This window comes from Colius striatus, chromosome 2 (assembly GCF_028858725.1).
Source record: "Colius striatus isolate bColStr4 chromosome 2, bColStr4.1.hap1, whole genome shotgun sequence".
NCBI lineage: Eukaryota > Metazoa > Chordata > Aves > Coliiformes > Coliidae > Colius > Colius striatus.
This window is the reverse complement of record NC_084760.1, coordinates 94858348-94875617: the sequence shown is the minus strand read 5'-3', so window position 1 is coordinate 94875617 and position 17270 is coordinate 94858348. Positions and strand designations below refer to the sequence as shown.

At 36.9% G+C, this 17270-nt stretch overlaps 1 protein-coding gene across 1 annotated transcript in view; it reads right to left on the bottom strand.

The window, feature by feature from the left end:
* ALK (ALK receptor tyrosine kinase) overlaps positions 1–17270 on the bottom strand; it is a 321490-nt gene that overhangs the window by 90123 nt on the left and 214097 nt on the right. The window contains exon 5 of the mRNA XM_061989641.1: positions 15916–16043. Coding sequence (XP_061845625.1) covers positions 15916–16043 — 128 coding nt within the window. The remainder of the gene's footprint in view (positions 1–15915; positions 16044–17270) is intronic.

The following is a 17270-nucleotide window of genomic DNA, read 5'->3' as shown; positions in this document are numbered from 1 at the left end:
AACCATTAAATAACCAAGGACTGAGCACAAAATGGCCAAAACACAGCAGCATTTTTTGAGGTACTTCAAACCAGCACTCTATTTGTGTGTGCAGGGGCCTTGAATTGCTAGCAATCACTTCAGAAATGTTGCCTGTCAAATAAGGAATATGTTGATCAGTATTTCCAAACTGGCTCTTAACACTGTGACCTTGGATAAGTCTGTTCACTTCTTCAGGCTTCAATCTTGCTACCAGTGACAGAAAAAGGTAAGGCTTTGTTGGAACATGTGGTCTCGCTATTGTTTAGAACTAGCACTCTGCGAATAGCATCTTTTTGTTTGCACAGAAAAAAAAAAATCTAATTTTTAAGGGCTATGTAAAATGAAAATGTCCCCTGCAGAAGAAAATGTTTACTCAGCATTACTCCAAAAAAGTTTTATTTGACCTGAAACAAAATATTGGTTCTCTCCAGGAAACTTGCTATTATTCAAAATTCATTTAATTTCAGATATTTTGTCGTTCCTTTATGACTTTTAACATTTTTCCAAATAAAAGAAATACCCGTAAAGTCCAGGTAAAAAGTGTTAAAAAACCCCATAAAGTAAGAAATTAAATTTTAAAAATCAAAAGACTTAGCAAGTTTGATGAGAATTTTGGATAGCTTTGTCCCACTAAGTTGCATTTTTAACAAACCTAGGATAAAAATGGAGATGCTGCTGACTCTTGTGTAATACAGGGAGGCTTTCAAGTGAAAGGCTATACTGAGTGTACTGCTAAATGCTAATCACAAGCACAGAGGATGACAGAATTATTTTGGCCACTACCACATGTTAATGCAGCATCTGTCTGAGGAAGCTCTGGGTAATTTCAACCTGGTCCTGTCTACTGAAATCTAGTCACTCAGACAGTGCACCAGAGACAACTTTTTACCATGTTAGCATTGACAGGATTGACAACATTCTCTCCATTTGGCATGTGTTACAACATGCAAATATTATCAAAACACAGATTTAACTGAGGGGACCTTAGATTTGGAGAGTAGTGAAAAACAACCACGAAACCTGCACAGCTTCTCATGACCACTATGGAAGTATTATGCTGGTATTGCTTTCTCAGTGAGAAGTAGTACAGAAAAACAGTATGGAAAACAGTTAATGTAAACTCAACATTAAAAATTTAACTGACAAAGTGACAGATCAAACTGATCTACATGCAATCTGCAAACTGATTTGGCATTCACTGATTAATGCAGTAAATTAGATATTAACGTCTCACATGCAGAGTTATAAATCACTAACTTCAGTCAGCAATGCATATGTCCTGCCAAACAATTTTTGATGCTAAGTTAGTAAATTTTCTGTAGGTGAAGCACTGAGTATCTATTATAGTTTTAGGATGACATTATGAACAGAGATGCAATTTCTGACCAAAACTACTTCCAGACTTTGTCACTGGAGTACTTCTTACCATTATAACTGCTCAGATTTTCAAAATTCATGTGGAAATTGCTTTCCATTGTATTGGAAAATAGCAATAGAAACCGACCAGCACCAAGTCTGGACACAAGCTTATTTTTAGTGGATATGCATTTGAAGGTGGAGAGATGCTTCAGATTTCTCTTTACAAAAAGTGCTTTCAAGAAATGCTCATCTCTGAATTCTGCTGATACTCAATACATCCAACACACATCTGATGCTTAAAGAAACTGCAGCAAGAAATGCCACAGAAGGGCCCTGAGATCTGTAATATGTACTTGTCCCATCTACAGCAAAGAAAGCAGAGTCCTTCTCATGCTTTTCTATGGATGTTATTCTCCATGAGTCAACTGACTCCACGTACTTTCAACTATGCAGTCACAAGGTGAAGGTATTCCCCTCCTCAGACCCCAGGCAGTGCAGGGGTCTAGCCTTAGCAACAATACTTCAGCTCGCAGTTGTCAACACTAATGAGTTAAACTGGTCTGTAATGACATCCTGGAGTTATTTGTAGCTGTGGTACAGGTAAGTCCTGTTGCAGGCAGATATCCTCTCCCAGCTGCACTGGCAGGAGAAGTTATTGTCTCCATCTGTTCAGGGCTGCTTTCCCTCCTGGTCTGCTGCTAAAGTGGCATGTGCCAGTACTCCCTAATTTATTTCATGAAAAGTCAGACAAGTGATACCAGAAAAACAGTTCTTAACCACTCAAGAATTTTATGTTAACCTATCTAATTTTTTAAATGACAGCTGCTCTCTGGGCTGCATTAAAATGTCTTACAGACTTATGACTTCCTTAAAGACTGGAGGAACAAACCACAATACAGTATTGCTAAAAGGTAGAGGAGCAACTCGGTGTCTGTGCTGTAGTCACTTTTAAAAAGGCCATTCTAATATGTGAAACAATTCCAATATGTGATTGTATTCTTACTATCCCATGCAAAGCAATTTATGGAAAAGGGAATATTTCCCTTTCCCCTTTTTAAAGAGGGCATACTATGAATATCAGACTGCTAACTCCCATTACTGTTGCAGCTTTGGGAAAACTTGTAAACACAGCTTAGTCTTTATCTAAGGTATTCAGCTCAAGTCTGCTTCTGAAACAAGAAGTACGGAAAAAAGCAACTGCAACTACATGCTCAAGTTCAGAGGAAATTCCTTTTCAATTTAGAACTGCATGAGAGGAATCTTACTTTAAATCAAAGATGAGATAAAAGGCTGTGTTTATGTACAGGAAATCATAGCAACTTTTTTTTTTTCCAAAATAGTATTTAAAATTATTCGAACACAATGCACAATTAAAAAAACCCCTCCAAACTTGGTGTAATTTTCTGTTAAGAAATAAACCAGTTTGTTTTAATTTTTTTTGATAAAGAAGAAATAGTGATTACACTAACATAAAGGAATAGAAATTGCCTGACATGACTCTTAATGTTCTATCATGCCTAAGAAGTCCTGTCAATTGAAATTTAAGCTAGAACTCAATAATCTTCAGGAACTGGATTTGAAATTACTAACTCCTAAATGCAGATATCCTTGCAGAAGTAGAATGAATTAAGGTTCAAGACAAATGCTGCATATCATGTAGATCTTAACCTCATTTAGAAGCAATGTTGTTTAAGGCTTTATGAAAGGATTGAGTTACTACTTCTGCTTAAATAGAAGTGACAGAGTCATTCACAAGGGTAATAAAAATAAACAGGATAATGCAAGAGAGGGAATTGCACCTACTTGTAAGGAAGTAACTGAAAAAATAATGTGAATCTTCTATTGCCACTCTTTGAAAATCAGCATGGGATCCAATACCCAAATACAACTCACTTTAAATAGATTTTTCAAAAAGCTTTCATTGGGGTCTCACATAAAGGACTGTGGTCAACAGAAAAATCAAAGCTTTTACATACAAGTGACATTGTGAAGATGCAGAAAAGCAATATATCTACAGGGCTCCAATAGAAGGCTCTTGGTTGTGGCTCCGCTTCTACTAACAACCACTTTACTTTTGACAAACCACTTCTGAATGCTCGTCTGTGTGAAAGAACTGTGGGTTTGGGGTTTTTTTTAGAAATTTAGAAATATACCTTATTTCCCAGACCCATTTATAAAATATCTACAGAGGGTGAAAACCCAGGGATGATTTCTAGTTTATAATTTACAGTTTCCCAGAACAGCTGGTGTTTTTGTTTTTAGTGTACAGAGGCTTCTAGGTCTGACTGGAAGCACCCTGTTCAAGCTACTAAAACAAGCGTCATTCATGCAATGCTGGAATTGTAAAGTATTCCTGGATAGTACTATTAATCTTGCACTCAACAGCCATTTAATCCTTTTCAGGTTTTATCCTAACAGACCCTGAATAAACTCCTGCAAAATAATTGCTATAAAATGATTTATCTAGCATGCTAACCAGTGAGTACTGAAGACGTTCAATAGAGAATCTGTTTGTTAAAGATTCCTTGCCTGATGCTATTCATTCACAAGTGAGGAATGGGTGGGCAGACTTTATAGATTACAGGTATTAAAGCACCCACTGGCTTTAAAAAGATAGTTCTGTTAGAAATTTCAGGCTACAATTCTTCAAGCAAAGTATTGTCCCCTTTTTGACACTCTGATGATGCTATGATGTTAAAGGTGGAATGAATTGCTCTTTGAAGTGCCTCTTTTTCTCTCTGTTGACTACAGAGGGACCCTAGAGACTAGCTTTGACATGATGCCTAACTTTCAGATAGTAGAAGTCACAAAAGATGAACACCATCTTGTCCAGCTTCATATAACAAAGCATCTGAATGTCTGAACTAAATCTTGCCTAGGGAGATTGAATCCAGTGATGTTGTGCATTAGATGACTGGTTTATTATACAGATTTTATTCCCTGACAGTTCAGCTGAGGTCTAGACTGAGAATTGTTCTGAACTGTTTGAGAGTGAGCTTTGCCAGTTCGAGTTTAAGATAAGATTTTTTCGTCTCCTATCCACTGAAAATATTATCTGGCCTTTGTTCAAATGCTAAACAAAAAAAGTAGCCAGCATAGCAGAACATGGATTCATTAAAAAAAAAAAAAAGGTGTCCTATACACTACTAAGACAAAGAAAAAAGAAGAAAGAGGCAAGTACATTGCTTGGCTTTGTAAACTGGAAAATAAACTGTCTTCATTACATTTAATGCCTTTCCTGCAAACTATTTATGATAATTTGGCACTTAGAGAAACCCACACAAGTACAGCAAGATTCCTTAGGCAAACAGTGAAGCTCTGCCATGACCAAGCTCTCTGCCTAAGTAACTTTGAGAATGAGTGCAACTTTCTACAGAGGAGACCCTGGAGACAGCGCTCAATTATACCAACATGTTTGCAGTTTAGGCCATGCCTAGCATTAAATAAAAACTCAAGGCTCAGAGCAAGTCTGCTCTTTTGTATTTCATCAGTCAAACCCCTTGACTTAAACTTGTAAGAGATGCACCAAAAACTGCTTGTTAGTATTGCTGCCACAAATGGTGTGATTTTGTTCACTCATTAATTCTCTCTCATTTATAAGGTCAATGAAAGCGCTATTTAAAACTGTTTCCATTTCTTCCCTTGTAATTTCACTCCAGGTGTCAGCTAATCTAACGCTCACTCCTTGAGGCCTGGCCAAAGGACTTTGGTCATCTGTATTCATTTGTTGCCACTTGTCTTCGTACTGATGCTAAGGAATTCACAATATAAATTCTTTGTCCTTTGCTCATACTCAGAGCACAGCACAGACCAGACTTCATTTGTAAGCACTGCTCTGAGATGCTATATCGATATGAATAAATGGAAACAGTAATAAACTCCTCTAGTATTTACAGAAGAGTATCACTGTGGGCTCACAGTGTATCACAGAATCTTAAGGATTGGAAAGGACCTCCAAAGATCATCCAGTCCAATCCCTCTGCTACAGTAGGACCACCTAGAGTAGGTCACACAGGAACTCATCCAGGTGGGTTTTGAATGTCTCCAGAGAAGGAGACTCCACAACCCATCTGGGCAGCCTGTTCCAGTGCTCCGTCACCCTCACAGGGAAGAATTTTTTCTGTATGTTTCTTTGAAACCTCCTATGTTCCAGTTTGTACCCACTGCCCCTTGTCCTATCATTGGACATCATTGAGAACAGCCTGGCTTCATCCTCCTGACACCTGCCTTTTATGTACTTGTAAACATTAATGAGATCATCCCTTAGTTTTCTCTTCTCCAAGCTAAAGAGCCCCAGCTCCCTCAGCCCTTCATCATAAGGGAGATGCTCCACTCTCTTCATCTTTGTGGCCCTGCGCTGAACTGCCTCCAGCAGCTCCCTGTCCTTCTTGAACTGAGGAGCCCAGAGTAATTTTGCTCGAGTGACTTTCATTTGGTGGCACCCTACTTGGTCATGACACTTCTGTTTCATTTCAAGATTACCCTCATTTTCAAGGAAAGGAATGCACTGTCTACTTGGAAAGTAAATAAATAATATGAACCAGAGAATGCTCTGACTGCTATTACACTCAAGATAGACAACTGTAATGCATTATAGACACTGATGATGTCTGGTACTGCTAGTAACAGAAGCAACAAGTAGAAGCACATTTATTATCATTTAAGGGGAGCTATATAAAGTCACAAATTAGCCCACATTCTACAAATCAACAATTAAGATGAAGACTGCTTGCTACGATATAAACTTCTAATGGAGTAATAATTGCTCTAAAGGTTTTGTAATATGATTAGATAGGCAGGAATGTTTTATGACTAAAGGGAAAGAGGAGCAATTGGCTTGTGCAAATGAGAGAAATAGCCTGGTTTCGCTTGGGAGCAGAGTTAGTTGGAGGTGCTCCAAAGATGAAGAAAACAGAACACAAACATTGTAAGCATGGAAAGCCACTGCAATGCACTCTGCAAACGATGAGCAGGTCAACCATCTCCTGGAGTAGAAATTCTTCCAACAGACAATAGAAAAGGTTATTTTGCATTTCTCATTTGTCTTAATCACTTGTAAGTCATCTTTTCAGAAAACAAACTTACTACAAAATGTATTTTGCAATCCAATATAGGAATATATATCACTGCAAACACTACGTGTCAGCACCACCTTCCTTCACCTACAATGAAAGTTTGAACCTCCCTCTTCTGTTTTCCAAGTCAAATTCTTCTGTTGGCTGCCATGACAAAGAAACTGAAGTCCAAATCAGTGATGTTCCTATTAAACCTCTTGTTAGACTTCTCTTTTTTCAAAAGTTTTTATAAACATATGTAGGGACAAATCTTCAGTTGATGCAGGTAGTCAAAGCTCCAACAATTAATGCGATGGCACACAATGTGCTTTACATCTTTCACTAGCAGAAGCTCTACCAAAATAACTTCATATTTACACATTTGCTTTATTTCGGGATTCAGTTCACATGCAGTGTATACTTCCGTTACTTTGCCGTCTAAGCTACGTGATAATTTTGGAGACTGGTTAGTTATTTTACTACTGTTCTGTTACTGATGTGTACAATAAAAGTGCCTCACAAGTTAATACTCTTGCCAAAACTTTACACTTAATGTTTCTGATCTTAGACTGCTTTCTTTTTGTTATGGTTTCATTAACATATGTTCATAAAAACATGTACATACAACTGTTATTCCAAGAGATGCTCAAAGAGTCAACTTTAATGACTTCCTGTAAATCAATAGCAACATTGACAATGTTACAGAAATATAGAAATTTCATCCTTTTCATATTCTTTTTGGTTTTCTCTGCCCTATAGCATGATTCTGGATTTAGGCAGTTGTTGCTTATAGCTTTAAATGATGTCTTAAAGATCTAGTACATAATTTAGGCTTAAGCACATGGAATAGTCACTGTTGTAGTCTCTGCAAAATCATTTACTCTAGATTGTGGATCATACAAATCAACCTACAAAACAGCTTAGATCTTAATATGCTGCAACCCATCATCTCACAAAACCAGACAGATTGCCTCTCAATCCTCAAATTTTTAGATATCAAAATAGTTGCTCTGTTCTTTTCTATTCACATCAAATGAAAAATCCACCACTGATATCATTTTTGGAACATGATAAATCTCTCTGTAAGAGTCAACTAAACTATATTTCCTTGTAAATCTGAAAAACATTCCCAAACCTCTTATTTTGCTTACAAATTTGCTGCTGCTCCATCCATCATGCCTCATGAACAATGCACTTCAATGCGGAACAGGACCCAGAATCCAGTAGACTCATTTAAGTACTTGCAACCTCTCAGTTGTACAAAACTTTAGCACTTCAGCTGGCAATCATTTCAAGAAGGGGAGAAAAAAGTATTCTTAAAATTTCTTTCATGTAATAAAACATGACTAGAATTTAACACCTTGCCACCCACATGTGACTTCTGGATCAATATGCCTTACTAGCAGGGCTTTCAAAGGCTCAGTTGATAAAAGCCCTGTATGCCTCATTTATGGAAGTACTCTGCGAAATTGCCTCCATGGAATCATAGTACACAGCCGTTCCTTTCTCATCCTCGCAGGTGAAAGGCATGCCTCAGTACAATTCAGTAATGATGGCATTTTTGAAAACTCTTGGGGAACTAAGGAGCATGGTTCCCATTAATTTGTGCTCCTAAGTCACTTGGCAGCTTTTGGAAGTTTCTCTCTTTCTCCGTGTTTTTCATTACTTCAAAATGAAAGAATTGCAACATACAGCTTTAATGATCCTGACAGAGATTCTGATGTGCAGCTATTGGTCACGAGTTTCCAAATGCAGCACTGAGGAGTCTCATTTGTTGAAAAGGTATGCACTCCTTGTCAGAAAACTTGAGTCCCTTGTTATAGAATCTTAAATTTTTCAGGGAAAAATCAATGCATCAGGTTTAGTCAGTTGGCATTTCTATTTTAGTACTATGGATTTGATTCAGAATTGCAAGGTTGAGACTTTTTGGTTTCAGTTATTCTGTTGCAGAGCATCTACTCTACCCATTACTGCTGGTGCCGATGTGCCACACCTCTCCCATGCTAGATTCGATGCAGAATTATTAATCAACATCTGTGGTTTAATGCAGTAACTGGTTTCTTGGAAAAACTGACAGCAGGACAGGGTCTTAGAGCAAGACTGGGGTAGATTTGCAATGAGACCTCTAAAACACAGAAAACAAGCTGAACTGAAATACTTCAAAAGCCCTGAGGTATAGAAATGCCCTGAGACAAAATCTAAAGAACTCTTCAATGTGGTAAAGAAAGAGGAGGAATTATGCCTGTCTCTCCATTTTGTATGTGTTGCACCACTACTGAGCAGCAGTATCTCAGAATCCAGCATTGCTGTGTATGGCTTTTACAAAAACAAGGTTCTTGCTGCTGACGTGATTTCTTCTTCTACAGCCTGAAAGCATACACAGAAAATATTTCGTTTTTGTTTCATCTTCTACTCATTTTTGTTCTTCATCTTCCAAAAACTTATTTTGTTCATCAGTGTCCCTGGGGCTCTGGTGAGTTACGTAAAAAGGGGACTAGATTCCACCTGAACATCTACATATTTACGTTTGCATTTGATAATTTAAAATATTGATTAATCAATATTTCATTCAGTTTTCACAATTCACTGAATTTCTCTCATTCTCACTTGGTTTCTTTGCTGGTTCAACAGATAATCCATCCAGTTAGTTCAGTCTGGTTGATTGAGTGTCTATCTGATTAAGTTTGATAGCTCTAGTCAATTAATTGGATTGTAAATGTTTATTCCGATCACTTTCTAACCGGTCAAACTCTTTAATCATTTCCACTATCTAAACCAATTATTCCTGCCTGATATCCTGTCATTTGTTTTCAATGTTACTGTTTTATGACCATGTCTCTTTTCCTCGTGTCTCCCACCCTCCTTTATTCTCTTGCTCATGCAGTCTGACTCAGTCATTTTTGCTTGATCGTCTCCCTCTTCTGTTCTGACTTTGCGAGATTCTCTCCTGTCTCTCACCTCTTCTCAAAGACCACTGTAATTCTTCACAAAAATGAAGTTGCATAGCCAGGTCCTAACATCTTCAAACATCAGTCATGTTTAAATCAAAAGCCATTCCTACAACTATACGGGCACCTTAATGGATGTCTATAAAACAAATCACAGAGCAAAACTAGTCCTGACTTTGTTTCACCAAAATCAAAGTACTGCATGCCCTCTGTTACAGGCTAGCAGTCTTTTGAAAACGTAGGGGTTTATTATGAAGAGAAAAAGGAGAGATAGACTGTCATCTACCTACACAATGGAATCAGCTTGCATAAATCTTTGAATCTGGATTAATACTAGTTTAAAATCATTAGGTCATCTGTAAATCATCATTGTCCTCCCCATTTCTCAAGTGGTAATAGTGAATCTTATGATTGTTTCAATAAATCCAAGCAGTTAAAACATCACAAGAACTAAGTGGCAGCAATTAATAGTAATAAAAATAAGTTCAATTTGGGGAAAGCAGATTACAGAGTTCATTTTCTTTCACTGCATCAATGGGTCCCCTGTTGAAATAAGCCTTAATTAAGGAAGAAGGTCAGGATAAAAATCATATATGGCATTAAAAAGATAATGTATTGGACAATTCTTCAAGGTGTTAAAAAGTACTTAAGAACCACAACTGCCAACATTTGCAGGCAAACTGAGGTACTTGCAGTGTCTCTCAGCAGTTTCCAGTACCTCTTATGAGCAGGCCTTGGTCTTTTGATTATTAAAGCTTTGAATTTTAAAGGTTGAGATCTCTCAATTCTGTTTCTTAACTAGAATCACCTAACCTTGTTTTTAAATTACAGTAGATGAACCTATCCATTCTGGTAAGACAAAAACTTTGTCCAAGAAACACCCACATTCAGTGCTGCTGTGGCAGATTCCAGCCTTTCCACCTGCTGTATGAATGCACCACTTTTAAAGACCAGTTTTACATGCATTATTACACCATCTAAAAGATATCTTTATACGTCCCTCCTCAAGTCTTAAAAACTCAAATGTATCATCAATTGATCACTAATAAAACAACAGAACACTACACTCCATTCACTAACATACTGGCACGACAGACCTATGAAAACCAAAGTACACTAATGTTCTAAATACATTAAATTATTTAACATAATGATTATTGTCTAAATTTGGCTCCACAAGAAGTAGGTGTTCACAGTCAGCAAGAGATGCATAATCACTAATTCATTACTGTAAGAAGCTATTCTACCACTAATTGAGTTACTCTGCCTTTTCTAGAAGCAATATTAAGACTAAATTTGCTTAATATTTTATTCCTAGCATTACAATAACTTAATTTAAAGAAGATGAAAATGAAAAATGAAAACAAAGATAAGCCCCATAACAAATATATTAAATTTATTTTACTTAAATGAGCACAAACCACAAGTGAAATAATTTTCACTTTAGAATTACCTTAAAATGATTTAACTTCACTACAGCTGCCACACTCATCTGGAAAGCAGTCTTTTTCTCCAACACAAGATCCCTACAGGACCGAAACACTATGAGGTTAGAGATGGTTTTTGACACACAACCTTAAGTTAGAATCATCAGTCATACCTCATGGGAGAGCAGAGGTGAATGAGGAGGAAGATAGTTGCCAAAGCAATTGGAGGCAAACATTGTTAAAACAGCTAGGCTTAAGCAAAGCTTATTTCGTGAAATTAGATCCATCAGAAAACCAGCTCAGTGAAACTGTACAAATAGCATAGGCCACCACGAGGAAAACACAGTCAACCTGCCATATATGTTTTGTTTCTTTTTTTTAAAATGAAGGATCCTCAGAACTTATTCCAAACATACTGAATAATCCCATTGACTTCAATTAACTCTGGATCTATCCCCTGCCTTGGTAAGCTCCTTAACCATGACATTAATACCAAAGCAAATTTTCCAGCTTCCTCTACACAAAAATTACCTGGGTAGGCCAAGTAATAGCATAGTAAATGTTAGTCCTAAACCTCAAATAGAGACAACTGAAATTTAAGACCACTTCTTAAAAAAGTAATTTCTATTTTTCAGTTTTTAAATAATGGAAAATGTTGACTGTGCTCATTTTTTTCTGTTCTCCTGTATTTCTGGCCAGTGATGGATCTCTAGATCATGTAAGCGATACGACTGGTTCCACTGAAAGTACGTGTCTTCTCTCCACTGTCCTATAATTACAACTAAGTAATGAACTAATTAAAGAATTAAAATGCTTCCTAAATCTTCTGTAAATGTCTTGCAAATTTACTCATGAAACTTCGACACCATACATATTTTTTTATGAATTCATTATTGACATATACATTTGCTGTAAGTATGTCATGTGGGACTTCAATTAGAAACATCCATTTACCTTTCTTACAGTGTGAACAACCACCACTGGAATAAGTTTGCCTAGGGACGCGAGTCCTCATCACTGGAGATTTTCAAGATGCAGCTGGTCAGGGTGCTAGATAATCTCGCTTAGGCTCCCTTTCCCACTAAAGTTTGGATGAGATGATCTTTTGAGATCCCTTCCAACCTGTAGCATTCTACAATTTTATTGGATACACTGATACTATTTCCATTCTCATTTTGGAAGAGGTTAACTTTTCTAGGCAATATTCCAGTAGGAAGCATCAAGAACTCATTTTGAAAAGGGGCTCATGGGTACTTCATTAAGTTCAGTTAACCACAACATCCTGTCAACAAGTTAATTTATAAGACAAATTGCAGAAAGTGAGCATACGTGGGAAAACTGAAATCGCACATATTCAGGTTTTGTCTGAATACCCAGAACCCCCATTTTAGTAATGACTCAGATACATAAGTGATCCTGTTTGGAGAAAGCCCTTATTGATTTCCTGCAGTTGATTCATAAATCTGTTGCTGGACTACTCATTAAATAAAACCTTGAAAAATTCTATCTGGCAGATGCTCACGTTTCTTCATACATGTTGCAAGTTCATATTCTTACTCTTCCCACACTAGTTGTTTTTCCAGTAAAATCACCTTTGGGTCTTCAAAACTTTTCCTTTCTTGAGAGGTCTTCTCCTTTGGATCAACAATTTTGCTTTTAGTATAACCTTAACTTCAACTTTCAGAAATCTGCATATGTATTACAACCATGAGATCATTCCAGAACTAACTACTACCAGCTCTGAAGGTAATGAGTATATTTCTATGTACTTTCAGTATCTACTGAAAAAAGCATTGCTGAGCAGACAGAAGCATTAACTTAATCAACAACACACAGTCTCTCCTCCAAAATAAAAATGCTTTTGATGTTGCTTACTGAGCTTGAAAACTTGAAAGCTAAGTGCTTTCTCTTGGACAGGCTGAGTGTCTGAAATAACTGCTTTTAACAACCTCGGAGCATCATTAAACTGTTAACATGTTTTAGAAGCGTTTGGTCTCCACATCCCTTACTTAAAAAGTTACTCGGAATTGGTAAATCGAACATTGCTAAGTAAAACAATTACTGTCATTTATTTGTGCTTACTATTAAGTACTTTAATTAAGACTTTTGGAAATAAGTTAGCAAATTAATTAATTTACAACTGCAGTAAAAAATCAGTAAGAAACCCATTAAATATCATTAATAAGTCAATACATTACTTAGGAAATGAACTCTATTTTTATTACTAGAAATTACCATCAACTATAAAATGCCACTGTACCAATTACTTCACTTGTAGAAAGAACAAATTCTTAACTGACATTATTAAATTAATATATTACTTCTCTGCAATTTGTAATTTTTTTTCCTTTGGATACTGCACTTGTTTAAATAATTCTAAGAAAGAAAATTAGACAATCAATAGTTTAGGTTTTACACACTGACAAACACAATCTGCTTCACATTCAAGGCAGTAATTGAAAGTCAATTGGCTGTAGGATGATGGGCAATGCTATCTGTTAACTGTCCTGATGCAAATCCTAGAGAAGTCCAAGCAGCCTTTCTATTGACTGTAGGGGCTTTCTGTTTGGAATCTAATCCTATGGTTCAGGAAAACTTTCTGTAAAAAAAGCACTTAGCATATGTAAAATGCTAAAAAGCCCCTAAATTAAAGCCAGAGCATGGAGCCTGTGTGAAGAATGGTGGTGATGAACTACAGCAATGGTAAGACATGCACCAAATACAGTTTTGATGAATCCTGAGCATTTAATACCCAAATCTCTAATCTTCCCCTCAACCCAAAACCAATTAATCCCCCTCAATTTGTAAGAGCTTTTCGTTTTTTCTATCAAGTTGACTGAATCAAAATTGATCATATGATGGGAATTGGGAAATGTGAAGATATTCAAGTGACAAATCACTTTGATTTTCTAATCTGTTGCACAGTTAAGTGAAGAAAGACAAATGTGGAACACAAGACATTACAAAGGTAGAGTTATGTTTCCACTTCAAATTCTTTAGTTAGATGGGATACGAATCTAGAATTAAAAAATTTAGAATTAAACCTCCAGTATTTTAACAGCATCTGAATTTATTTTTTAAAGAATTTTTGATTCCCACTCAATCCCAAAAAAGCTGTTATTTTTTCAGTTCAAATGTAATAAAAAACACCATCTTTTCCATGATTAAAGAACTTAAAAAAGGAATTGCCAATGCTCATAAGCAAATCCTGAACTCAAACTTCTACCTTCTTCAAGTCCTTGTTGGCATCTAGTTTAGATCCAAAGCTGTATCCACTAATGGAAATGGTACTCTAATTTCCTAAACTTGTCTATGCACCTTAAGTTATTTTAAAATTGTGTATATCAGCTTCAAAAAGCTTAGAAAAAACTAGGCTGAAGGCTTCTTACTGTTTCTCAGATGTTTCTTCTCCACATTCACCCATGTTTTATGTACTTCAATCAAATTAAGATATCTAGGTAGCTAAGCTGCCTAAAAGCTTATACCATCTGCATAAAAATTAGATTTAGATTAATATTTTCTTATTAGTTTCCTTTTTTTCTCCAAGCCTAAAGTGCTAGCCTTGGCTGTCCATCATCATCATCATCTTTCTCTCAAAAGCACATAGTGCCATATCTTCAGCTGCATGCAAAAGGCTTAGTGGTCTCAACCAACTGAAAAAAGACCAAGTGTTTTTATTCCCTGATAGAATTATTCATACACCATGTCCTGTAAGCAGAACAGGGGAGTAAGCAATTGCTACAAATCTGTAGATGAAATAGGAGATTTGTACCTTCTTTTGCTCACAATATATCTTAATAGTCTCAGCAACTGACATCAGTCATCTGCAGAATGGTGCCCAGTATCTGTATGGCCTCACTCAGCCAACATTATCCTCTCACTCAGCTGACTGTCCGTCACCTACTGCTCTCCTTCAAGTGCTCCCAAGAGAAGAATTCATGTACCTTCATGGGAGTCGAATATCTCCTATAGCCTTTAAAAGAATTTCCTGCAATGACTTCCCAAAGCACTATGGGTTTGAATGACTTCTATCACTTTTGTTTTGGGGAGTTGAAATACTTTCAATTTAGACAACTTAGCCTTAGACAGATACGAAGACACATTTCATACATCACCAGCAGAACAAGTGCATTCTTTATGAACATGACTTGTGCTTTCAGCATGTCAGGCTGTTCCTTGTCACAGCTTAGAAATTCCCTTTATGTACAAATATTGCGATAAACTCCTAAATACAACTGTCCTCTGTAGAGAACAACATAAATAACCAAAATAATGTATATTCTCCAGCAGATTTCTCTGTTCTAGTCAAGTTGACAAGAAGGATATGTAGCTCAACTCAGTAGTACTACAAATAAATAAAATGCACAAAATTTAAAAGTTAATGTGTTAAATGCTATAAGTAATAACATCTTTCACTGACATACCACCTAGACTTCAGTATGATTCACAAGTTCCATAAAGCTGGTAGAACTAAAATGCAGCTGCTCCGGGCTTGAAGCACTAAATTTACATACTTGAAATAATAATGGAGCTTGTATTTAAAAATGTAACCCCCATTAAGGTTGTCCATTACTAAAATTCCATGCATTACAGTGAGTTATTAGGGATTACTCAGCAATAACTGCTTTGGAATATTGCCAAAGAAAAGTATACCTTATTAGAATCCAGTTTTTCACAGTTGTTTAAAAAAAAAAAAAAACAACCTGAAATTTGTTACCAGGAACATAAAAAAGATTGCTTGCAAGCTATCTGTCTAAGAAAAAAGATGGCTTGCAAGCTATCTATCTAGGAACCACTCATCTGTTCTACTTTCTGCTGTAGCAAGTAAAGTCCTGAGGATGGGCATCTGGCAAGCCTGGATGAACACTTCTTTTTCACAAAATGAAATTTTCTTAGAAATTCTTTCCAAAGCAAAAAAAGAAAACCCACTTTGTTGCCTTCAAGAAGTTAATTTCCAAGACAACATTAAAAACAAAATCTTCCCTGGAAGAGAGTCTATGAGAAGCTTTCATTCAGTGAAGGTTCTGTAACAGGCAGAAATCATGCTCCTCTCCAAAAACACATCAAAATATCATGAGCTAGAAACAATAAAATACTCTACATTACCTGTACTGCAGTTCTTCATTGCAAAGGAATCCACGGCTGCTCTGCTCTTGTTCCCATTAGCAACATACTCCAGTGAGATCCGAAATGGTTTCTCTAGATGTCCAACTCTCCTTTGAAGCAACACCCATCTAGTCTCATCATACAGTGAGAGGAAAAAACAAAGGAGAAGAGTGATAAGAAAGGCTACTTTACAAGGATCATATCCCCAAAAGCAGCAGCTCCACATGTGGCTAGTCATGCTGTGCTTCCTACCCCAGCCCTCACTTCTCTCACAGTGACCCATGGTCAGGGCCTGTGGACTTTGCAAATGCAAGCACCAAGATTTCCAGCTAGTTAAAATGTGCAAAACCCAGCTAAATAGTAGCTTATTTGCTCCCTTCTGTCACAGTTCTGTGCTCCTGGATTTCTCTCATATGTCTGCTTGCTGTTTAAAAGAAGCCTAATTTTCTTTGCAAAGCAAGCTGTGAAATCTGTAGTGTACATGCACACTCCCTCTAAATATCACTCCTCCTGCTTCTCGCTGGCAAAGTCTCTTAATCATTCAGGCAATAAGCCAGTCTCCAAGGCTTGCACAATAGCTGTAATTCTCAGTGCTGCATCACTGGTTAAGGTAACATGCTTTACTTTTAATGTAGCTGGCTGGGTTGTCTACATGTGCATGAAACTAAAATTAAAACATGTCATTTCTCCTACTTGCACTTCCCCCCTGCCCCACAAATAAACAAACAAAGAGTATCACCAAGTAAATCACGGAGCTAAGGGACTGGATTAGCAAACCTGGGTACTAATATCCACATTTCAAGAGTGTTTCAACAGTCTGCTTGTTGTCAGGAGTAAATGAAAACAAAAAGATTCTATAAGGTTAATTTACTCTCTGAGATACTAGAAAACATCAGCGCCTGGCTGTCTTTAATGTTCATCTTCTACTCTCTGATCAGCTGGGTCTGCTGCTCCACTTGAAACGCTTCACCAGGCAGCACAAGAACTACTCCAAGACCTTCATCTCTTACACATCATCCTCTGATTTAACCTTCAAATGGTCTGTGTCCAGCAAGACATATCTAAAGCCAGACAGTTAAAATACAAGTATCTGTCTTTTTCCCAATATACTGGAATTTTGATCTGCATGGAAATCTTTAAGGAATCAAATGCTTGTATGATATGATATACACATGCTCTAGCTCATTTCACCTTTGATCCTTGGGCACAGGTTGCCAGTAAAACCACTTGTTACCACCATTTGTGAAGGGTTGCTTCTCAAGAGGTGCATGTATTACTTTGGCAGTGATACAGAGCCCATCACTCTTTTCACTCAACTTTATTCAGTGCCTGCTTGCTAACCTTATACATGATCA